The sequence below is a fragment of the Amblyraja radiata genome, chromosome 7 (assembly GCF_010909765.2).
Source record: "Amblyraja radiata isolate CabotCenter1 chromosome 7, sAmbRad1.1.pri, whole genome shotgun sequence".
Classification (NCBI taxonomy): Eukaryota; Metazoa; Chordata; class Chondrichthyes; order Rajiformes; family Rajidae; genus Amblyraja; species Amblyraja radiata.
In genome coordinates, this window is record NC_045962.1 from 35,130,103 (window position 1) to 35,154,561 (window position 24,459).

General features: G+C 45.2%; 1 protein-coding gene across 3 annotated transcripts in view; it reads left to right on the forward strand.

Annotated features, from left to right (window-relative positions):
• The window catches only part of slc4a10 (solute carrier family 4 member 10), a 136,168-nt gene that overhangs the window by 16,633 nt on the left and 95,076 nt on the right, over window positions 1–24,459 (forward strand). For all 3 annotated transcript variants that reach the window (XM_033024154.1, XM_033024152.1, XM_033024153.1), the window contains exon 2: window positions 9,315–9,396. In XM_033024154.1, the coding sequence (XP_032880045.1) occupies window positions 9,315–9,396 (82 nt within the window). The remainder of the gene's footprint in view (window positions 1–9,314; window positions 9,397–24,459) is intronic.

Consider the following 24,459-nt stretch of genomic DNA (forward strand, 5'->3'; position numbering starts at 1 on the left):
TGTTGCCTAGAGATTAGATTGCCAACATTGATATTTGTCCATGGGGCAAATTAATGTTGCTGATTTGAATTGATCATGAACACAGAACTAATGCTCGAGAATAGTGAGTGTCACATGAACAGGCCCTTTGGCCCAACTCACCCATGAAACCAAGATGCTCCATCTAACATGGTCCCTGCATTTGGCCCTTATCTGGCCCTAGTCTATCATCACATGTACCGAGGTACAGTGAAAAGCTCTTTTTTGTTGCATGCTATCCAGTCAGTGGAAAGACTATACATGATTACAGTCAAGGTGTCCTTCATGCACAGATTGAGGATAAAGGGAATAATAATAATAATAATAATGATAATAAACTTTATTACGGACATGAGGTCCAGACATAATAGCATATAGCATCCAGAATAACATATAGTGCAAGGTAAGTCCAATTAAAGATAGTCCAAGGTTCTCCAATGAGGTAGATGGGAGGTCAGGACCACTCTCTAGTTGTTGGTAGGATGGCTCAGTTGCCTGATAACAGCTGGGAAGAAACTATCCCTGAATCAAAAGGTGTGTGTTTTCACACATCTGTACCTCTTACCTGATGGGAGACAGGAGAAGAGGGAGAGGGTTAGACTGGTCCGACCGAGGCAGCATGAAGTCAATGGAAAGGAGGTTGGTTTGTGTGATGGTCTGGGCTGCGTTCACAATTTCCTATCAACCTTTCCTATCCATGCAGTTTTAGAAATTTGATCCACTCTTTCATTTGAGGTGCACAATTATCTAATGCCTGAGTCTGAAGAAGGGTCCCGACCTGAAACGTCACCTATCCATGTTCTCCAAAGATGCTGCCTGACCCGCTGAGTTAATCCTGCACTTTGTGCCCATTTGTGAATTAATCAGCATCCACAGTTTAAAAAAAATATATGATTATCGTGTATTGGTCATAAGTGATAGGAGTAGACTTAGGCCATTCGGCCCAGCAAGTCTACTCTGCCATCAATCATGGCTGATCTATCTCTCCCTCCTAACCCCATTCTCCTGCCTTCTCTCCATAGCCTCTGACTACTAATCAAAAATCTATCTATCTCTGCCTTAAAAAAATATCCACTGACTTGGCCTCTGCATCCTTCTTTGGCAAATAATTCCACAGATTCACCACCCTCTGACTAAAGACATTTATCCTCATCTCCTTCCTAAAAGAATGTCCTTCGATTCTAAGGCTATGATTTCTAGTCCAAGACTCTCCAACTAGTGGAAGCATCCTCTATTGGGCCTATAGGAAGAGCATGTAGTGAAGTCTTCTAACCTGTAATCACACTCTCAATCTCCATCAAAGTGATGGTCAGAGTGTTGTCCAATGGGTTTACTGGCAACTCACCTGCTCACTTTTCTGTTGTGTGATTTTATTTTTTTCACCACTGCCGCTTTGTCAGGTACCATCTATCGTGGACAAAAGAGCTGAACGTAGTCTTTCCGCTGACTGGATAGCGCACAATAAAAAAAACCTCGGTACCGTGACAATAACAAACCTAAACCTAGAGGTTGCACAGGCTGCAACTTTATTCCTTGCAGTGCAGGAGGCTGAGAGGTGAGCTTATAGATGTGTATAACGTCATGAGGGGAATAGACGGGGTGAATGCACAGTCTTTTTCCTAGAGTAGTGGAATCAAGAACCAGAGGGCTTAAGTTAATGATGAGAGGGGAAATTTTGATAGGAACTTGAGGGGCAACTGTCACATAGTGGGTCGTGGGGATAAGGAATGATCTGCCAGAGGAGGTGGTTGAAGCTGGTGCAGTAACACCATTTAAAGGAAATATGGAGGGATATGGGCCAAACAAATCTGAAGATGGTTCCTGACCTGAAACGTCACCTATCCATGTTCTCCAGAGATGCTGCCTGACCTGCTGAGTTACTGTACTCCAGCATTTGGTGTCTATCACGGGTAAACAAGCCTAACTTAGATTAGGCTTCATGGTCGGCATGGACACATTGGGCTGAAGGGCCTGTGAATCTAAAGGGAAAGATGAAGTGCTCTCAATAGCAGGCCATAGCTTTTGTTGTGTGTGAAGGAAGGACTTCTCCCAGCTGGACAACGGTTCATTAAGAATGTTTTCACTAAAAATTGCTGAATGTTGCAGCCGCTAGTGCAACGTTTGAATGGGGTGAAAACCACTTTGCTAGTGTCTGTTAAGGTAACCATGGCCACAGATGTTTGTGTCTGGCTCCTTTCATACCAGAGCTGGAGATATTTGTCGTCCACAGTTGCGTAAATGGATCATTCACATTCTGCATTCAACAAAAGCTGCTTAAATTTAATTCCTGTTTTTGCCAGGGCCCTGAAATCAGCAAGCAAAAATCTCTCTGTGACGACTGTAAGTTCAAGTTTCTTGACGTCTGCACAAGTACGACGAAGTCCAGAAGCAATGGAAATCTTGCAGCAGCATCGCAGGCACAAAGACTCAGACAACACATCAAAACATCAATTATACATAGACATAAATCGCACAAAATTCTAAAAGAGCAAAGACTGCAGGAAAAAACCCAAGGTTAAGCTGCAACGTTCATGAGCAGGCACAGCTTCATTACAGCCATCAGGCTATTAAACTCTACAACCTCCATGTTTTATGTGTGTGTGTGTGTATATATGTATGTGTTTTTGTGTGTGGGTGTGTACATATGTGTGTGTGTGCATATATGTGTATACATTGTTGCATTCTGTTGTGCTGCCACAAGTAAGAATTTAATTATTCAGTCATCAGGCAACTGAACCATCCTTTGGGACATATGGCATTTCTTTCTTTCTTGACTTTCTTGACATTAGCATTTGGTATTTAGTTTAGTTACTTGTCAAACGTACTGAGGTACAGTGAAAAATGTTCCTTATGTGCTATCCAAATGGCGGAAAGACTGTACATGATTACAATCAAGCTGTCCGCAGTGTACAGATAGAGGACGGGATAACGTTTAGTGCAAGATAAAGTCCGAGTAAAGATCGTCTGGGGATTTCCAGTGGGGTAGATGGTAGCTCAGGATTGCTCTCTAGTTGTTGATAGGATACTTCAGTTTCATGATAACAACTGGGAAGAAACTGTCCCTGAATTTGGAGGTATGTGTTTTCACACTTCTGTACCTCTTGCCTGATGGGGAGGGGAGAAGGAGTGTACAGGGTGAGACTCGTCCTTGATTATGCTGGTGGCCTTGCCAAAGCAGTGTGAAGTGTGGGTGCAATAAATGGAAGGGAGGTCGGTTTGTGTGATAGTTTGGGCTGCGTCCACAATTCTCTGCAATTCCTTGCGGTCTTGGATAGAACTATTCCCAAACTATGCTGTGATGCATCCTGATGAAATGCTTTCTGTGGCGCAAACACATACCTAAAAACAAGTTCTTAGTTTTACAAGAGATCTGTATTGTTTTTTGTTGAGGTAGGATTAGGGTTGTGCAGGTTGTTCAAGAACCTGAGGGTTGTAGGAAAGTGGCTGTTCCTGAACCTGGTGGTGTGGCACTTGACGCTTCTGTACCTCCCGTCTGACAGTAGCAGAGAGATGAAGGTGTGACCCAGATGGTAGGAATCCTAGATGATGGATGCTGCCTTCTTGAGGCAGACTTGGATTGTTTTCTGTGGAACGCCGGAGGTTGAGGAGAGACCTACTTGAAGTAGATACAATTATGAGAGGTCAGAACCTTTTTCTCAGGATGGAAATATCAGAAACTAGAGGGCATAGCTTTAAGGTTAGATGGACAAAGTTTAAAGATGTGCGGGGCAAGTTTTATTTTACACACAGAGGGTGGTGGATGCATGGAACATGCTGTCGGGGGTGGTGGAAGCAGATATAATTGTTGTAATTAAGGGGCTTTTGGATAGGCACATGGATATGGATCACATGCAGGCAGATAAGGGTTGGTTTTGGCATCATGTTCGTTACAGACATTGTGGGCAGAAGGGGCTGTACCTGTGCTGTACTGTTCTAAGCGCAGCAATCCATTGCCTTTACTTCCTGAGAAGATTGAGATTTGCTATCTTGACTAATACTCTTGTGAATTTCATGACTGACTTTAACCACATTGTTGCTTATTTTAGTCTTTTGAGATACTGTGTGGAAACAGGCCCTTCGGCCCCCTTAGACCATGCTGACCAGCGTTCACCCTGTACACTAGTACTACCCAACATACTGGGGACAATTTACAATTTACAGAAGCCGTCACCTACAAACTTGTATGTGTGGGAGGAAACCGGAGCAGCCGGAGTAAACCCACGCAGTCACAGGAAGAACGTCCAAACTCCGTACAGACAGCATCAGAGGTCACAATGGAACCCATGTCCCTGGTGCTGTAAGGCAGTAAATCTACCGCTGCGCCACTGTGCCGTCCAGGGAACTGAACATAACGTTGATAGATAGTTGGTAACTTGTTATTGGGATGTTGCCTGGCTTGAGTTTGGTTAAATTCTTCTGTGTCTCTGCACAGCAGTCAAATTTGGGCCTTAAGAATTTATTTTCTCTGAAGCTTTGCTCATTATTTCACGCTGAACGCTTATTTTTAGTAAACTTATGGAAGTAATTTACTTTAGAGATACAGCACGATAACCTACAGCCTACCAGCGAACACCCTGCACACTAGCACTATCCTGCACACTGGGGATAATTTTACAACTAAAGCCAATGAACCTAGAAACCAATTTATTATTTTGATCTTTGTATTCCTCCTTTAGTGATCCTGGACAACTTTAGAAAAGCCATATTATTATGGTACAAAGCCTATTTGTGGATATGCTGCGGAGTGCTAAAAATAATTACCTGTTGTGACAAAGATAGAGAAATGAGCCAGAAAGAGAAGCAAAATGCTGGAGTAACACAGTGAAACAGGCAGCATCTCTGGAGAGAAAGAATGGGTGATGTTTCGGATGGAGACCCTTGTTCAGATTGAAGAAGGGTTTCATTCCAAATCGTCACCCATTCCTTCTATCCAGAGATGCTGCCTGTCCTGCTGAGTTACTCCAGCATTTTGTGTCTATCTTCGGTTTAAACCAGCATCTGCAGTTCCTTCCTATAACAGAAAAGGAAGCATGTGGATGGGACAAGTTTTTCAAGGCCATTTCAGGATTTGTCACATGGGATTTGAATTTTGATCATCTTGGTTTTTAAATCAGTATAGAAACAGTAAGCTACAAAGCCCAGTGACATCTATGCTCTTTTCATCATTTTTCCATCAGATATTCAAGCAGGAACCTCGTGGGTCAGGCAGCATCTTAGTTTTTCAGTCTGAAGAAGGGTTTCACAGAAACATAGAAAATAGGTGCAGGAGTAGGCCATTCGGCCCTTCGAGCCTGCACCGCCATTCGATATGATCATGGCTGATCATCCAACTCGGTATCCCATCCCTGCCTTCTCTCCATACCCCCTTATCTCTTTAGCCACAAGGGCCACATCTAACTCCCTCTTAAATATAGCCAATGAACTGGCCTCAACTACCTTCTGTGTCAGAGAATTCCACAGATTCGCCACTCTCTGTATAAAAAAATGATTTTCTCATCTCGGTCCTAAAAGACTTCCCTCTTATCCTTAAACTGTGACCCCTAGTTCTGGACTTCCCCAACATCGGGAATAATCTTCCTGCATCTAGCCTGTCCAACCCCTTAAGAATTTTGTAAGTTTCTATAAGATCTATAAGTTTTTTAAGTTTTGTAAGTTTGTAAGAATTTTCGACCTGAAATGTAACCTATTCCTTTTCTCCAGCGGTGCTGCCTGACCTGCTGAGTTACTCCAGCACTCCGCTCAGTCCGCCTAAGCCTACTTGATTTCCCAGTTGCTCAACACTTTAACTCCTCCTTCCATTCCCACACGGACCTTTCTGTCCTGGGCCTCCTTCATTGTCAGAGTGAGGCCCAGCGCAAATTGGAGGAACAGCTCCTCATATTTCGCTTGGGTAGCTTAAACCCCAGCGGTATGAACATTGACTTATCTAACTTCAAGTAGCCCTTGCTTTCCCTCTCTCTCCATCCCTCTCCCTTCCCAGTTCTCCGACTTGTCTTACTATCTCCGATTGCATTTTATCTCTATACCGCCCACTCCCCTGACATCAGTCTGAAGAAGGGTCTCGACCCGAAATGTCAGCCATTCCTTCTCTCCAGTGATGCTGCCTGTCCCGCTGAGTTACTCCAGCATTTTGTGTCTATCTTTAATGTTTGTTCAAATGCAGGAACATATTTCTATCACCTCACTTGGCAGATTACAATGGTGTAAAGATTAGCATGTTGGGCTGGAAACTGAAATTCTCAGAGTTTAAACATGTCACGACAAGTCATGGCATTAAAAAAACAAAACAATTCTGGTAAATATTTGGCTTTGATTATGAAAGTTATTATCGGCACCTAAATTTGTCAGGAATGGGTTGGCACGATTGGCTTTTAAACCAAAAATCCTGCCTCAATATCAGTCAGAACCATGAAGAAAGCGTTTTGCTGGTCCTTGTAGCTTTGTACCTCCAGATTCAGGGACAGTTTCTTCCCAGCAGTTATCAGGCAACTGAACCATCCTATCACCAACTAGAGTGTGGTGCTGACTTACTATCTACCTCATTGGAGACCCTTGGATTATCTTTGATCAGACTTTACTGCATTTATCTTGCACTAAATCTTATTCCCTTTATCCTCTATCTGTACACTGTGGATGGCTCGATTGTAATCGTGCATAGTCTTTCCATTCTGGATAGATAGAATACAACAAAAGCATTTATCTGTACCTCAGCACATGTGACAACAAACTATCCATGCGCTTATCTAATAGCTGCTTAAACACCACTATCATATCTGCCTCCACTACCACCCCTGGCGGTGCATTCCAGGCCCCCACCACCCTCTGTGTATTAAAACATGCCCTGCACATCTTCTTTTCAACATTGCCCCTCACACCTTAAAGCTATGTCCTCAAGTTCCAACCTGCGGGAAAGAAGTGCTACTGCTGGAGTGGTTTCTGCACTTTGTTTTTATTTTGGATTCCCAGTATCAGCTGATTTGTTTTTAAAGTTTTCACTATGTAGAGAAAAGCTATTTCTTCATATGAGTGGCCAACCCCTAAAGGTAATAGACTTTTAGGCACTAGCGAAATGTGTCGAGGGAAGAACAATATTACTTTTCCCTCAGCAATGTATCAAGGTCAGAGGACATTAGACTTTGTCTCTGGAACTGATGCACTACAATGCTGAGAACAACTGGGGTAGGACATAGGTTTAAGGCGAGAGGGGAGAGATTTAATAGGAACCTGAGGGGGAACTTTTTTTATACAGAGCTGCCAGAGGAGTTAGTTGAGGCAGGTATTATAACAGCATTTAAAATATATTTGGTCAGGTACAAGAATAGGAAAGGTTTATGGGGCCAAACGCAGGCAGATATAGATGGGGCATCTTGGTTGGCATGGGCAAGTTAGACTGAATGGCCTTTTTCATGCTGCTTAACTATAACTCAATCTGCTCTCTATATTTTCCCCTTTGCTCTACCTATTGTACTTGAGTTTGGCTTGATTGTATTTATATGTGGTTTATCTGATCTGGCTGGATCGCATGCAAAACAAAGCTTTTCACTATACCTTGGTACACATGACCATAATAAACATAAACTTTAACTACATTTTCATGTTAAAAAATAACCGTGATTTCTCTCATGATTTTGTACACCTCTACATGATCACCCTTCATCTTCCTGCGCTCCAAGGAATAAAGTCCTAGCCTGCTCGACCTCTCCCTATAGCTCAGGCCCTTTAGTCCTGGCAACATCCACGTAAACATCCTTATAGATTGGTAGCCTGTAGTGCGACCAAAAGCACAGCCCCCATAGAAGATCTGTGGTGAATGTGTGCAGTGTTCAACATCCTGATAGTTACTGGGAAGAGGCTGTTCTTGAAACTTGGATTTCTGGCTCTTGTACCTTCTTCCCAAAGGTAGGAGCAAGAGGAGTATGTGGCCAGTGTGGTGTGGATCTTTGATATTGGCTGCCTTTGTGAGACAGCACCTCCTATAGGTCGCTTCAATGGTGGGAGGTCAGTACATTGGAGATCCTCGGACTATCTTTAATTGGACTTTATCTTGCACTATACATTATTCCCTTTATCCTGTATCTGTACGCCGTGGACGGCTTGATTGTAATCATGTATAGGTTTTCTGCTGACTGGATAACACGCAACAAAAGCTTTTCATTGTACCCCGGTATACGTGCAGTAAACTAAACTATCGCGAACAATATGTCTTGGTCCAAACGTATTGATGCTACAGCCCAGGAAGTTCACCAATGTCTCTACTTCAGAAGGCCAAGACAATTCATCTCATCTTCAATGACTCTCATCAATTTATACTCGGGCATCATAGCAAGCATTCTATCGTGATGTATCAGAGCTATTTTTGGTATAGAAGATAGACACAAAGCTGGAGCAACTCAGCGGGACAGACAGCATCTCTGGAGAGAAGGAATGGGTGATGTTTCGGGTCAAGACCCTTCAGAAGAAGACCCAGAAGAAGCGTCTCGACCCGAAACGTCACCCAGTCCTTCTCTCCAGAGATGCTGCCTGTCCTGCTGACTGTGTCTATCTTCTTGTGTAAGAAGCATCTGCAGTTCCTTCTTACATGTTTGGTTTGGTATAGTCTTTCCGCTGGATTTCATGCAGCAAAAATGTTCTGCTGTACATGTGACAATAGTAAACTAAACTAAATTAGCTGTGATGCACTTGGAGTTAGTGTCTGCCACTCTCTATTTTGTAAGATTAACCAAGGATCCCTGCATTCAGTTAATCTTTGGACCAATTAGTGCACCTTACGATGTGTGTTTGACAGCACTGGGCCTATATTGGCTTGAGCTTAGTAGAATGGGGGGGGGGGCTTCATTGAAACGTACAGAATAGTGAAAGGCTTAGAGTGGATGTGGAGATGATGTTTCCACTAGTGGGAGAGTCTAGGACTGTAGGTCATAGCCTCAGACGTTCTTTTAGGAAGAAGATGAGGAGGAATTTCTTTAATCAGAGGTGAATCTGTGGAATTCTTTGCCACAAGAATGTGGAGGCAAAGTTAGTGGATATATTTAAGGCAGAGATAGATAGATTCTTGATTAGTACAAGTGTCGGAGGTCATGGGGAGAAGGCAGGAGAGTGGGGTTAGGAGGGAGATATAGATCAGCCAAGACTGAATGGCGGAGTAAACTTGATGGGCCGAATGGCACAATTCTACTCCTATCACATGATCTTATGAGCTATTAATTGTTTTAAATATTGTTATTTCAGAAGAAGGTCCTGATCGATAAATTATAGTTCTCTGGATAATTAACAAAGTATTTGCTCTATTTTTGCAGAGAACTGATGAAGAAGCAGTGGTGGACAGAGGAGGGTCGTGTGGTATTCAGAAAACACATATTGAAAAAGAAGACCTGGAAGGTAATGCAACATCACTGGGTATAAGAGGGGTGATTATAATGCCCCCTCTAATCTCCCATCACATGCTGTTCATTCTAACACCTGAGAAGCCACAAAGTGCTGGAGTAACTCAGTGAACCAGGCAGCATCTCTTGAGAACATGGATAGGTGGCGTTTCAGGTCGGGATCTTTCAACAGACTGAAGTAGGTTCCAACACGAAACTGCGTACAGGTTTGTTGGTAAATTGGCCTCAGTAAAAATTGGAAATTGTTCCCAATGTGTAGCATAATGTTAGTGTATGGGGATTGCCGGTCGGCGCGGACTTGGTGGCCAAACGGCCTGTTTCCGTGCTGTATGTCTAAAAGTCTAAAGTCCCGAGATACTGCTGAGTTACTCCAGCATTTTGTGTCTTTCCTTGGTAAGCCAGCATCTGCAGTTCTTGGTTTCTACATGGTAATACCTGACCTTGTTTTAGCTTGGTAATGAGAACTTTTCATGTGGACATCTTAAACATGACATGTTATACATTGTAAAAGTTGACCCTCCGTACTGTAATTATAAATACAGGTTCATCACCGATTTTCCGAAAACTGGTTGTCGGGCACCTCCTTTAATCCAGACTAAATTGCGAGCGCAGTTGAAGTCCTGGAAGTCCCCCTGAAAATATGGCGCCTATTTCGGGTGAGCCGGCCGATTTCTACCTCATCAGGACTTCCGTAGCCGATTGGCGGGTCGAATTTGTCCCCTGCTGCTGGGGCTCTGGAACTCCGGCCCAGTCGGAGCCCACAGATCTGTTCCCATAGGCGGACCGTTCTGGTACCGTTCGACTCCTCTCGGAGACCGAAACCTCTGGTCTGGCAAATTGGATAATCTAGAAAGGCTCTGGAACTAAGTTTGCCGGAAAATCAGTGGTGGGCCTGTCGAACAAAGTAATTAGGCCATATTTCACTCAGTTTCATGGTTATGTATAAAAAATGCTCATTCAATATTTCTAGTTAATTGTATCTGCAATGATGTGTAGAAATTCACAACTTATTAATGGTTCTGCATTGAATTCTGAATGACTGTAACAATGAGTTTAGTTTAGAGAAGCAGTTTGCAAACAAGCCCTTCGGCTAAAATATCTACTACCAAAGTGACAAAATTAAGATGCAGTTAAGAAAATGTCGGCTCTTTTAAAATACAACACCATACTCAAAGTTTAAAAGCTAATCACAATTCAGACACAAAGTGCTGGAATAACTCAGCGGGTCAGGTAGCATCTCTGGAGAACATGAATTGGTGCCATTTTGGGTCGGGACCCTTTTTGTTAGTTTAAACCGAAGATAGACACAAAGCTGAGTTACTCCAACTTTTTGTGTCTATCTTCTGTTTAAACCAGCATCTGCAGATCTTTCCTATGCATTTCGCCTGCTACACTGCGAAATCTCCTCAGGGTATGTCTACTAGAAGAAATTCTTCTCTCTCCGACGAGAGTTCTGCAACACCCTCTCGCTGCTCCCTCTCTGTGATTCCTCCTGCTCTCCAACTACTTTTTTGCATATCTTTCATTCATTGTTCTTTATCTCGCTACATCATCGTCTATATCTCTTGTTTCTCTTATCCCTAACCAGTCTGAAGAAGGGTCTCGGCCCAAAATGTCACTCATTCCTTCCTCCAGAGATGGTGCCTGTCCCGCTGAGTTAATCCAGTTTTTTTTTTTTGTGTTTCTATCTTCAGTGAATTTTGTCAGGTATTGTTAACTGGAAAATGTATTTTAAACCTTTGCGCAAACTATATTGGCTTTGGGTTAAAGTAATTTTTCGACTAATTCAATGTCCTTGGATATTTTTAATAAAAAGGAATTCCGTAGGTTCAATTCAATTCAATTCAATTCAATTCAATTTATTGTCATTTGGACCCCTTGAGGTCCAAACGAAATGCCGTTTCTGCAGCCATACATTACAAACAAATAGACCCAAGACACAGCATAATTTACATAAACATCCATCACATTGCTGTGATGGAAGGCCAAAAAAACTTTTCTCTCCACTGCACCCCCCCCCCCCCCCCGATGTCAGAGTCAAAGTCAAAGCCCCCGGCGGGCGATGGCGAATTGTCCCGTGGCCATTACAGCCACGCCGGGTGATGCAAGGTCGCGCACCGGGTCTTGTTGTTAGAGCCCCCGGCGTGCGCTCGCAGAGACCCGCAGCCATTCCAAGCCGCGCGGGGCGGTGCTGTAAGGCCCCGCTCCAGGAGCTCTTCAACCCCGCAACTCGGGCGGGAGAAGTCGCCGTTGCGTGAGCCCTGAAAAGCGGTCTCCCTCCAGGGACCCGCGGGCTCCCGGTGTCACTGTCCGCCAAACCCGCAGTTGCAGCCACCGAATCTCCGGGGGTCGGGTCGCAGCAGCGTCCACCACAGCTCCACCCGCTCTGGACTCGGCCAGCTCCGCGACGGTGAGGTGAGTAGTCGGCACCACAGCCCCCGGTCTTCCTGTTGGAGGCCGCTCCTCGTTGCAGCCCCAACGACAACGGAGACCCGACAAAGAAAAGGTCTGGTCTCCCGTGCAGGGAGAGATTTAAAAGTTACCCCCTCCCCCCCACACCACCCCCACCCCCCCACACACATACCCCAACAAAAAATAACAAAAACTACATAAAAACATAGACATAAAATAATAAAAACGCAGACGGACTGCAGAGGCCGCTGCTGACAAGAGTCGCGCCGCCTACCGAACTAGCTTCTGATTAACTAATCTCGAGTGCTGGATGAACTCAGTAGGTCAGGCAGCATCTGTGGAGGGAATGGACAGACAATATTTCGTGTCAGGTCCTGAAGAAGGGTCCTGATGCAAAACGTTATCTGTCCATTTTCTTCCACAGATGCTGCCTGTCCCACTGAGTTCCTCAAGCAATTTGTGTTTTGCTCATGTTTCCAACATCTGCAGTTCCGTGTGTCTCTGGGTTTCTCATTAAACCGTAGAGAGGAACTGCTGCCACTTTAATTAGGACTGATTTACACTTTAGATATACAGCGAGGAAACAGACCTTTTGGCCCACCGAGTCCACGCCAACCAGCGATCACCCCATACACAAGCACTATCCTACACACCAGGGACAATTTACAATTCACACAAGCCAATGAACCTACAAACCTATACATCTTTGGAGTGTGGAAGGAAACCGGAGCACCCGGAAAAAACACACGCGGTTACAGGGAGAACATACAAGCTCCGTACAGACAGTACCCGTAGTCAGGATCGAGCCATGGTCTCTGGCAGCATCTTTACCACTACGCCAGTAGACTGATCTCTATTTATTTTCCTCATTGATGTTTTCAGAAAGAAATTGTGAGTGTATTACAATATCTCTCCCCGATCTGTGCTGGGGAATCGAATGCTTCACTTGAGTCTCTTTCATTTCCTTCCCCTTATCTATATATACACTATTAAAAGTCGTTTGTTTGTTTGTTTGTCTGTCTGTATGTGAGATCAAGGAACTACGCCAAAACAGTACACAATAGCACAAACATTTTTGCAGAATCTTACTCAGCTTTTTCCCCGTGGTTGTTAGTATCAAGGTTCTTCACATTTGATGTTATATTTCACAAGTTATTGATATTTGAAGTTTAAAAAAAGCCAACTTTGAAAATAATAACTGCCTGTGAGTGGAAGACTTTTCTAGCAGCTTCCAGTGATGATGTCACAATGGCATCTCACAGTTGTCCAATCACAATGGGCTCATTTACACAAGCTGCCGTGAAGATTCCGAAAACCGACAATGACACCACAATGTGATCTCTGCTGCCAATACACAAGCTATGAGAGTTGACGGAGTGGGGGATGGGAGTAGAAGAAATGTTATTGTGAGAAAGGAGAGAGGTGAGGGAGTGAGTGACTGAGGGTAGGGAAAAGGAGAGGGCGGGAGAGGTGACAGAGATAATGGGATCAGTAGCTTCAAGGAGAGTAAGGAGAGTGAGATTTTTGCCCCACCTCCACATGGGAAGGATTGATTGGATCAAGGGAGTGCCGACGCCGCCCCAAAAGTCGAGTCCATTCTTTGGCCTGTGAAGCGCCGACTGCCCCCACCCCCCCTCCCCCAATGTGGGAAGGATTTATTGCCTCCAGGGGATGCCGACCCAAAAGTCGAGTCCATTCATTGGCTCAACGGGTCCCACTTGCTCGAGTTATAAATAAAAATGAAGTTGATTGCTGTTTGACTCTTCTCTCTCCACAGAGGATTTTTTACATGGGGAAAATATTGCTTTTGTCCAATCTAACTCGGGACACATTTTTTCCTGCAGCTAAAATGTTGTTTCCTGACAAATAAAAATGATGTAAATTGATTTTCATAGTTTCTGGAAATGTATTTATTTTCTTTCAGGTTCCATTCTACTGAGCTCACGGCTGCAAGCATGGTCTGATTAAAGGTTTTCCTAAAACTACCTCACCAGGGTCGTTAATCTGTGGAATTCATTGCCGCAGAGGGCTGTGGAGGCCAAGTCAGTGGATATTCCTAAGGCAGCGATAGACAAATTCTTGATTAGAACGGTTATCAAGGGTTATGGGGAGAAGGCATGAAAATGGGATTAGGAGGCAGAGATCAGCCATGATTGAATGGCAGAGTAGACTAAAGGACGGAATGGCCTCATCCCACTCCTATAACTTGTGAGCCTGTCTCCACCTATCGCTTACTTGACATTTTTAGTTGGGGCCTTTCTTTAGACCAGAAATGTCACCTATCCATGTTCTCCAGCGATGTTGCCTGACCTGCTGAGTTCGTCCGCAATTTGTGTCTTACCTTGTAAACCAGCGTCTGCAGTTCCTTGTATATCCACCTATTATTGCCTGGCTTTGTCCCATCCTTGGTTCTCTTTTCCAGCATTATTCCTCCAACTACAATCTGTCTGAAGAAGGGTCCCAAACTAAAATGGTGTCAGGCAAGGAATAAAACCATAATGCAAGCTAAGCCCCTGTTTCCAGTTGGTTTGGAGTACAACTATATTTTTCCTTGCTTTTGATGTCTATGGCAAATCGCCATCCAATAAGTTGCCTAAGCTGTTTAAGGATGAGTCTCAACCCAGTCACTCCCTCCTCTCCCCTCTCCCATCAGGCAAGATCTACAGAAATGTGAACACGCACACCTCCAGATTCAGGAACAGTTTCTTCCCAGTTGTTATCAGGCAACTGAACCATCCTATCACCAACTAGAGAGCAGTCCTGACATCCCATCTACCCGATTGGAGACCCTTGGACTATCTTTAATCGAACATTACTGGACTTTATCTTGCGCTAAACGTTATTCCCTTTATCTGTACACAATGTTTCATGATTGTAATCACGTATTGTCCTTTCACTGTATCTCTGACAACGTGATAATAATAAACTAACTCAGCTGAACTCCATGATCTCGGATCTCGGAGAAAACCCATACGGTCATGGGGAGAGCGTACAAACTCCGTACAGACAGCCCCCCCGAGTTGGGGTCGAACTCGGGTCTCCGGCGCTGCAAGCACTGTAAGGCAGCAATTCTACCACTGCGCAACTGTGCTTCCCAGCGTTCTTAAACATTATGATAGTACCTGGCTCAACAACCTCCCCTGGCAGTTAGTTCCATACACACTCCACACTTTGGGGTTGGACAGGCTAGATGCAGGAAGATTGCTCCCGATGTTGGGGAAGTCCAGGACAAGGGGTCACAGCTTAAGGATAAGGGGGAAATCCTTTAAAACCGAGATGAGAAGAACTTTTTTCACACAGAGAGTGGTGAATCTCTGGAACTCCCTGCCACAGAGGGTAGTCGAGGCCAGTTCATTGGCTATATTTAAGAGGGAGTTAGATGTGGCCCTTGTGGCTAAGGGGATCAGAGGGTATGGAGAGAAGGCAGGTACGGGATACTGAGTTGGATGATCAGCCATGATCATATTGAATGGCGGTGCAGGCTCGAAGGGCCGAATGGCCTACTCCTGCACCTAATTTCTATGTTTCTATGTTTGTGTAAAAAAAAAAAAAAAGCAAAAAATAAAGCTGCCCCTCAAGTCCCTATTAAATCTCCCCCCCCCCCCCCCCCCCCCACCCATCACCTTAAAACCATGTCCTCTGGTTCTCAATTTCTCCTACTCTGAGCAAGAGATGCTGTGTCCTCACCAATGTCTTATATGACTGCAACATGACCTGCCAACTTCTGTACTCAATACTCTGACTGATGAAGGTCACTGTGCCTAAAGCCCTTTTGACCACCCTATCTACATGAGATGTCACTTCCATGGTACTTTTGATTCCCAGTTTTGTGTTTAAGAGAATGCAGATCATTGCCAGAGGTTTGTCAGCGGAGATGGTGACGTGAGATCTGTACCCACTGGTGATTCAGATATCTGTTTATTTGTAATTACTAGTCCGGGTCATGCAATGCTGCGATGTAATGATCACTGTTCTCTCACTAAACATGCTGAGGAGTTCCTTCCTGAGAGTTTGTGGCGAACTAACTCCCACGGGGTTATTTAGCGGTCGTTCTAAAATTTAGCAATCACACACGGTAGTCATAGAACTTAGAACACAGCACAGGACAGGAACAGGAACAGGAACAGGCCATTTGGCCTGAATCTGATGCCAAGTTAAACTGATCTCATCATTCCTGCCCGTGATCCATATTCCTCTATTCTATTCGCATTTCTTTGTGTCTATCTAAAAGCCTCTTGCACACCACTATCGTATCTGCCTCCATCACCACCCCTGGCAATGCTTTCCAGGCCCCCGCCACTGTGTATTTAAAAATAATAACGCCTGCACATCTCCCTTAAAATGTTCCCCTCTCATCTTGTAGCTATGCCCTCCAGTGCTGGATTCCAGTTTATCCTTCTAAATTCCAATAGGTCTCCCTCCCTCCCTTTGATCATTGGAACATCCCCTTGTCCCAGGAATCAATCTACTCAATTCATGTTGCACTGATTCTGAGATAATTTGCTCGTCAAAGCCGCCAACATAATCATGGATTTGTCCCACTCCGATCATTCCTTCTTCTCCCTGCTCCCGTCCAGCAGAAGGTACAGAAGCTTGAAGCGTGCACCACCAGACTCAGGAGCAGCTTCTTCCCCTCTATTATCAGGCTTCTGAATGGTCACGAAGAGACACAAAAAGATGGTCATGAACATAGACACATCTTATCCTCTGACTCGCTCTAAATGTCAAAATGAAACTGTGAACAAAGGAGTCTTTTATGGTTAACAGTATAATTTGTGGGCAATAGAGAGATATTTTTTCTATTTACTGCACTGAATTACATAGGTGAAAATAGATTGTGACGTTTACCAGGATGAGATGAGTTTCAGTGTAGTTTGAGATCTATATAATTAAGTAAAAGGCAGCAATATATCCTCAGGATTGGAAATCGTTGCTCCCAAAATAACACTTGTTTATTTGTGTTATTATAAGAGTTGTTTTCCCGACTATCTTGGGATTCTTCACACATTCGGCGAATTATTTTTTTTGTAACTTAAAAGTAAGGTTATTTTGGAGATATACAAGAGACTGCAAATATTGGAATCTTGAAGGCAGTATGGTGGCGTAGTGGTAGTGTTGCTGCCTCATGGTACCAGATACCCAGGTTCGATCCTGACTACGGGTGCTGTCTGTATAGAGTTTGCACGATCTCTCTGTGACCTGCATGGATTTCCTCTGCTCCGGCTTCCTCCCACATCCCAAAGATGTACAGGTTTTGAGGCTAATTGGCTTGGTTGAATTGTTAATTGTTATGTGTGTGTGTGTGTGTGTGTGTGTGTGCGCGTGCGTGCGTGCGCGTGTGTGTGTGTGTGTGTGTGTGTGTGTTGGCGTGGACTCGGTGGGCCAAAGGGCCTGCATCAGTGCTGTATCTCTACACTAAACAAAGCACAAAAGTGCTGGAGGAACACGGTGGGTCAAGATTCTCTGGAAGGAATGGACAGGTGACGTTTTGGCTCGACACCTTTCTCCACACTCTGAAGGGTCTGATGAAAGGTGCTGACCTGAAATGTCATCTATCCATTCCCTCTACAGATGGTTCTTGACCAGCTGAGTTCCTCCAGCACTTTTTCTGTGCAAAAGGAAAATTAGGCAACCATTATCCATATCAAAAGTAATTGTGGGTCCCCAACATAGGCTAATAACTGGCCCTAATACATTGTGTAGGAAGGAACTGCAGATGCTGGAAGGAATGGGTGATGTATTGGGTCGAGACCCTTCTTCAGTCTGAGGGTCAGGGGAGAGGGTTTTACAGAGATAAGGATGCATAAGAGATCAAAGAGATGCAGATCTAGGAAAATGTAGAATAGACCATTGTTAGCTAGGAGAAGGTGACAAAGCAAACAGAGATACAATGCAGGTACACAAAATTGCTGGGGAAACTCAGCGGGTGCAGCAGCATCTATGGAGCGAAGGAAATAGGCGACGTTTCGGGCCGAAACCCCTCTTCAGAGATACAATGCAATAGGGGACGGTCAGACTGATCGGAGAAATATGAAGAGGGAGGGATGGGGAGAGAGAGGGAAAGCAAGTTAGAGAAGTCAATATTCATACCGCTGGTGTGTAAGCTGCCCAAGCGAAATATGAGGTACATTGTGTTAGGTTCAAGATGGTTGCTTTCGGAAGCTTGAACCAAATTTAGTTCAGTTTGGAGATACAACATGAAAACAGGCTCTTCGGCCCACTGCGTCCGTGCCAACCAACGATCACCCATACACTAGTTCTGTTATCTCAGTTACGCATCCTAAACACCAGGGGCAATTTACCAATGCATTTAACCTATAAGCCTGTACATTTTTGGAGGGTGGGAGGAAACCCACATAGTCACAGGGAGAACGTGCAAGCTCCACATAGACAGCAGCCGAGGGCAGGATTGAACCTGGGTCTCTGGCGCTGTGAGGCAGTGGCTTTACCAGCTGTGCCACTGTATCAAGAATCTAAAGATCAGGGATTATTAGTGACCTCCACGTTAGTTTATTTAATCACATTTAATGTGAAGCCAAAGAGTTTTAGTTTTAATTTAGAGACACAGCCCTTTGACCATCGATCATCCTGTACACTAGTTCTATGTTATCCCAGTTGGGATGCCCTTAGGAAGTGGGAGGAAACCGGAGCAGCCGGAGGTAACCTGCATGGTCGCAGGAAGAACGTGCCAATTTAATACAGACAGCACCCAAGGCCATGATCGAACCCAGATCCCTGCGCCACTGAAACAAGGATCTAAAAATTAAGTATTACTAGTGACCACCTAGATAATTTATTTAATCACATTTAATATGAAACCAAAGAGAGAGCCATTGTTTCTTCTGAACCAATATTTAAGACCTTTCCTGATTCAATGCTCTCCTCCTGACTCCGAACTCCACTATTATCACCGCTCCCACATTGTAATCCTGGACTCTGACAATTATAAGGCAAGTCATCTCAATCTCTCCTTGTTGTGGAATGGCGACGAGGGTAGGGTGTAATTAAATGGTATTGCTTTAAAGAGATGGTTTAATAAATACTGGATCTGGCCCCGGTCACAAAAGAACAAGAGAGACATTGAATCACTCGAGGCAACGTGGCACAGAAGATAAGTGCCAAATCCTCGTGGCAATGTTTTGAGCAAAGCCTTGCGAGCAGGCGGGTGCTAGGTGACCAAGGTGAAAATGGAAAGGATTGTGAAAGATTTCAGACAGAACTCTGACCAGAATGGTTTCAATTGATTTCCGAGACACGTTCAAACTATAAAGGGGCAATTGTCGGAAAAAAGGTTAGGAAATTCTCCTCCACGCATTTCTGGATGGAGAGGAACACAATTGCTGTATAAAATCATGAGGGGAATAGAGGAGTTGAATGCATCATCTCTTACCCAGGGAACACAGTAATATCAAGTCACCCCTGCATTCCCTTTTTTTGCCGCCTCCACCAACTAGTTCCACTGTTCGCATCCTTCATTGTCCCCTCTTCCCCGGCCAAGGACCATTATGGGTTTCTTGGTCATCTGTTGCCGGCCCAGCTTTGTTCAGGGCTTTTCCTTTCACCAGTTCCCTCCCCTCTACTTTCAGTCTGAAGAAGGGTCCACGCCACCCTTTTTGTATATGTGGTGGCACACAGTGGTGAAGTGGGTAGAGCCACTGCCTCACAGCAGCAGAAACCACAGTTCGATCCTGACCTTGGGTGCTGTCTTTGTGAGGAGTTTGCAAGTTCTCGCCGTGACCATGCGGGTTTCCTCCGGTTGCTCCGCTTTCCTCCCACATCCCAAATATGTGTGGGTTTGTAGGTTAATTGGCCCTCTGTAAATTGCCTCTCGTGTGTAGGGAGTGCATGGGTAAGTGGGATAACATAGAACTAGTGTGAACGGATTATTGCTGGTCAATGAGGACTTGTTCCCATGCAGGATCTCTAAACTAATGTGGAGACGTTAGTGCACTTTTCCCTGTTTGGAAACAGCTCCATTCAAGAACTTGCAGAAAATTGCGGACGCAGCACAAGCCAACCTCCTCTCCATTGGACTCATCTACACTTCACGCTGCCTCAGCAAGGCCGCTAGCATAATCAAGGACCAGTCTCAACCTGGTCACTCCATTTTATCCTCTCCCATCAGGCAAGAGGTACATAGATGTGAAAAAACACACCTCCAGATTCGGGGTCAGTTTCTTTCCAGCTGTTAACAGGCAACTGAACCATCCTATCACCAACTAGAGTGTAGTTCTGGCCTCCCATCTCCCTCATTGGAAACCCTTGGGCTATCTTTGATCTGTCTTTAATCAGACTTTATCTTGCATTAAACGTTTTACCTTTTATCCTGTGTCTATACACTGTGGATGGCTCAATTGTAAGGATGTATAGTCTTTCCGCTGACTGGTTAGCACGCAACAATAAGCTTTTCACTGTACCTCAGACCTCAGAGCACGTGACAATAAATTAACGAGTTGGATGATGGGGTGAACGAGAGAAGTGGGCAGAAGAGATCAAGGTGCTAAAAGATGCAAGTGTACGGAGGGTTATGGAGCTCTGACCTAGATGTGAGCAATTCGCTCCAAGCTCTGTGAATACTGTTATGTTTTTTTTTTGCCACTGAATTAGTTCAGCGTATTGCAGGCTGAACAAGGTGCGAATTGCTTTGCCTGTGGATGTCAAGTTGACCTTAGCTATTGCACCTTGGCTCCTTCGAGCTTGCAACTGGAGATATTTGTAAGAAGTTTTATTTTAATTTGTTGTTATCTAAGGAAAGTAATTGAAGCTCTTTATTTAAACCCTTTTTCCTCTTTACCAGAGAGCAGTAGATAGAGAGGATAAAAGGTGGACACTAAGTTCTAGAGTAATTCCATTACTTTGTACTATTATTCTTGCACACTGAACTATTTGTTGTTGTTTAATACGGGTTTTACAGAGCACTATGTTTACATATCTGTTGTGCTGCTGCAAGTAAGAATTTCATTCTTCCATTTTGCGACATATGACAATTAAACACTCTTGACTCTTGAAAGTGCTTATTCACACTTAAGAACGCAACAGTAAACAAATTGGTATCGCAAAACGGGCACCAATAAATCCTACCTGAATAATAAATAATTTTACACTGCGAGTCAATTTTACACAAACTATAAAAATAGAGCAACAAGGAACTGCAGATGGTGGTTTACCAAAAACGACACTAAGTGCTGGAGTAACTTAGCCGGTCAGGCAGCATCTTTGGAGGACACGGATGGGTGACATTTCGGATCGGGACCTTTCTTAAGACTGATTGTGGTTGGACGGGGGGGGGGGGGGCGTGGGTTTGGTGGCAGAGGGATCGGGAGAGAGGCGGGGTGGGCCAAAGCCTGGCGAGTGATAGGAGGGGGTTTATAGGCAAATGTTTGTCACTGAGGAAACTCACTTGACTGTGGTTACACCATCTAATGTTCTTCAGTTTCATGAGCGCATTCAACTCTGAAATTCTTTGTGGGAGTTTATATGGAAGTCCATGATTATAATTTGCATGAACAATCAGTCATCACCTCAACGATTAATCAGATTTGTCAGTCGTGAGCTACTTTAACAAATCTGGACCAGCTGCCTCTGATCAGCTGAAAATATTCACAGTATTTAGTCACTCTTTCACTAATTATGGATCAGTACATTTCAGACAGCAAATGCAAGGATTATAGTTTCTAAGATGTATGCTTTTGCTGATTTCTGAATAGTAAGGGTGTTGCTGCCTGACAGCTCCAGAGACCCAGGTTCCAACCCATGGCTGTCCGAAGGAGGGGTGCGTTGGGTGCGACCGCACCCCCCTTTTTTTCTCATAAGAAAAAAGGCACAAAAAAAAATAAAAATAAATTAAAAAATAAAAAATAAAAAATATAAATAAAAAAATCAACGTTTCCACTTTGGAAACGGCCAGTTCTCTGTTCTCTCGTCCCCGGGCAGGAGTGGCTGAATCTGAACCCAACGTCTGTGACCTCAACACCAGTCGCCGCTGCGGCGGAGCCCGCTCCCGTCGCCTCCCCCCGCCGTCGGGGCCCAAGCCATCTTCCCCCCACACCACGCCCGCTGACCCCCGCTGGGCCCACGTCACCCCCGCTGGGCTCATGCCACCCCTGCTGAGCCCACACCACCCCCGCTGGGCTCATGCCACCCCCGCTGAGCCCACACCACCCCCGCTGAGCCCACACCACCCCCGCTGGGCCCACGCCACCCCTGCTGACCCCTGCTGTGTCCACGCCACCCTCGCTGACCCCTGCTGGGCCCACGCCACACCTGCTGGGTCCACGCCACCCCCGCTGACCCCCGCTGGGTCTACGCCATCCCCGCTGGGCTCACTCCACCCCCTGCTGGGCCCACGCCACCCCCGCTGACCCCCGCTGGGTCCACGCCACCCTCGCTGACCCTTGCTGGGCCCACGCCACCCCCGCTGGGTCCACGCCACCCCCGCTGACCCCCGCTGGGTCTACGCCATCCCCACTGGGCTCACGCCACCCCTGCTGGGCCCACGCCACCCCCACTGACACCTGCTGGGTCACCGCCACCTCCACGGGGCCCACGCCACCTTCATCCCCCCCGCCCGCTGGGCCCCCGCTGGGCCCACTCCACCTTCATCTTCGCCCCCACGTAAGAAAGAGGGGGGATGTGAGAGGGGGGAGGGGGAGAGAGAGAGGGGAAGGGAGAGGAGAGAGTCATGGGGAGGGGAGAGGGAAAGGGGGATTATCTTGAGTGAGATTGCAAAATTAAGGTAGGTTTGAGAGCTATTATATTTTCTCCTCCATATGAATAATATTAAACAATACCAAATAATATCAAACAATTGGAACTGCTTTCTTTTCGATAACAATACTGAAAAATATGAATTCCATAGTTTGTGACATAAATACACATTTTAATGGGATCATTATATACAGATGTAACATTTCCATTTTGAGATCGGGGTGAGGGGGGGGGGGTGTTGGGGGCAAATATGCGTCAAGCCGATAGCCTAATCGTTAAAGAGTTAAAAGATAGCCTAATCGATAAAGCGCTGAGAAGAGGAATCGGAGCTGCCAAGGAAAGATACTCTGAGAAGTTGAGGAGCAAGTTCTCAGCTAGTGACTCTTCTTAAGTTTGGAAGGGCATGCAAGAAATCACCAGCTACAAGAGGAAAGCCTCCCGCTCTTTGGACAATCGTCAGCTGACGAACAACCTGAATGAGTATTATTGCAGGCTTGAAAATCAGAAACGTAACCCTGAAACCCCCTCCCCAACAAACACAGCCAGACCCCAGTCTGCAAAGAATGGACCCTGCACCCTCTCCTCCCCATTCACCAGTTCACCACCTACTTGTGGACCAGTCTGAAGAAGGGTTTCGGCCCGAAACGTTGCCTATTTCCTTCGCTCCATAGATGCTGCTGCACCCGCTGAGTTTCTCCAGTCTTTTTGTGTACCTTCGATTTTCCAGCATCTGCAGTTCTTTCTTGAATACTTAAGGCAAGACTCCAGTATGAAAAGAGTGGAACCTTTCCCACCACACCCAACCACTTCACACCCGCTCACAGCCTGACCTCAGTCTGCAAAGACTGGGCCCTTCTACACCCACCACATTCCAATCACCACTTCACACCCAATGACTGCACCTCCACAGACACCTCTGTCAAGCTTCTCAAGTTTGTGGATGACAAATCCCTGATTGGACTGATCCAGGATGGGGATCTCTGTACTCTTTTCAGTTTGACATCTTTCCTATAACATGGTGCCCCGAACTGAACACAATATTCTAAATGCGGTCTCACCAACGTCTTATACAACTGCAACATGACCTCCCAACTTCTATGCTCAATACTCTGACTGATGAGGACCAAAGTGCCAAAATACTTTTTGACCACCTGATATACCTGCGACACGACCTTCAAGGAACCATGCAACCATCAACCATTCCTCTGCCCATCTGACTAATTGATCCAGATCCTGCTGCAATCTTTCACAACCATCTTCACTATCTGCAAAACCACTCGCTTCTGTATCATCAGCAAACTTGCTAATCTTGCCCTGTTCTGTGACGTTTCAGAGTGCTGGAGTAACTCAGCGGGTCGGGTGAGTTTAGAAGTTGGGAGGTCATGTTGCAGTTGCATATGAAGTTGGTGAGGCCGCATTCAGAGTATTGTGTTCAGTACTGGGCACCATGTTATAGGAAATATGTCATCAAACTGGAAAGAGTACAGTGAAGATTTATGAGGAAGTTGCCAGGAATAGAGGGCCAGAGCTATAGGGAGAGGTTGAGTAGGCTGGGACTCTATTTCATGGAGCCCAGGAGGCTGAGGGATGATGTAATAGAGGTGTATAAAATCATGATTTGAATAGATATGGTTGAGTCTTTTGCCCAGAGTAAGTGAATCGAGGAGCAGAGGACATAAATTTAAGGTGAAGGGCAAAAGATTTAATAGGAATCTGAGGGGTATTTTTCACACAAAGGGTGGTAGGTGTATGGAACAAGCTGCCAGAGGAGGTAGTTGTGGCAGGGACTATCGCAACATTTAAGAAACAGTTAGACAGGTACATGGATAGGACAGGTTCGGAGGGATATGGATCAAACGTGGGCAGGTGGGACTAGTGCAGATGGGACATGCTGGGCCGAAGGGCCTGTTTCCACATTGTATCACCCTATGACTCTATC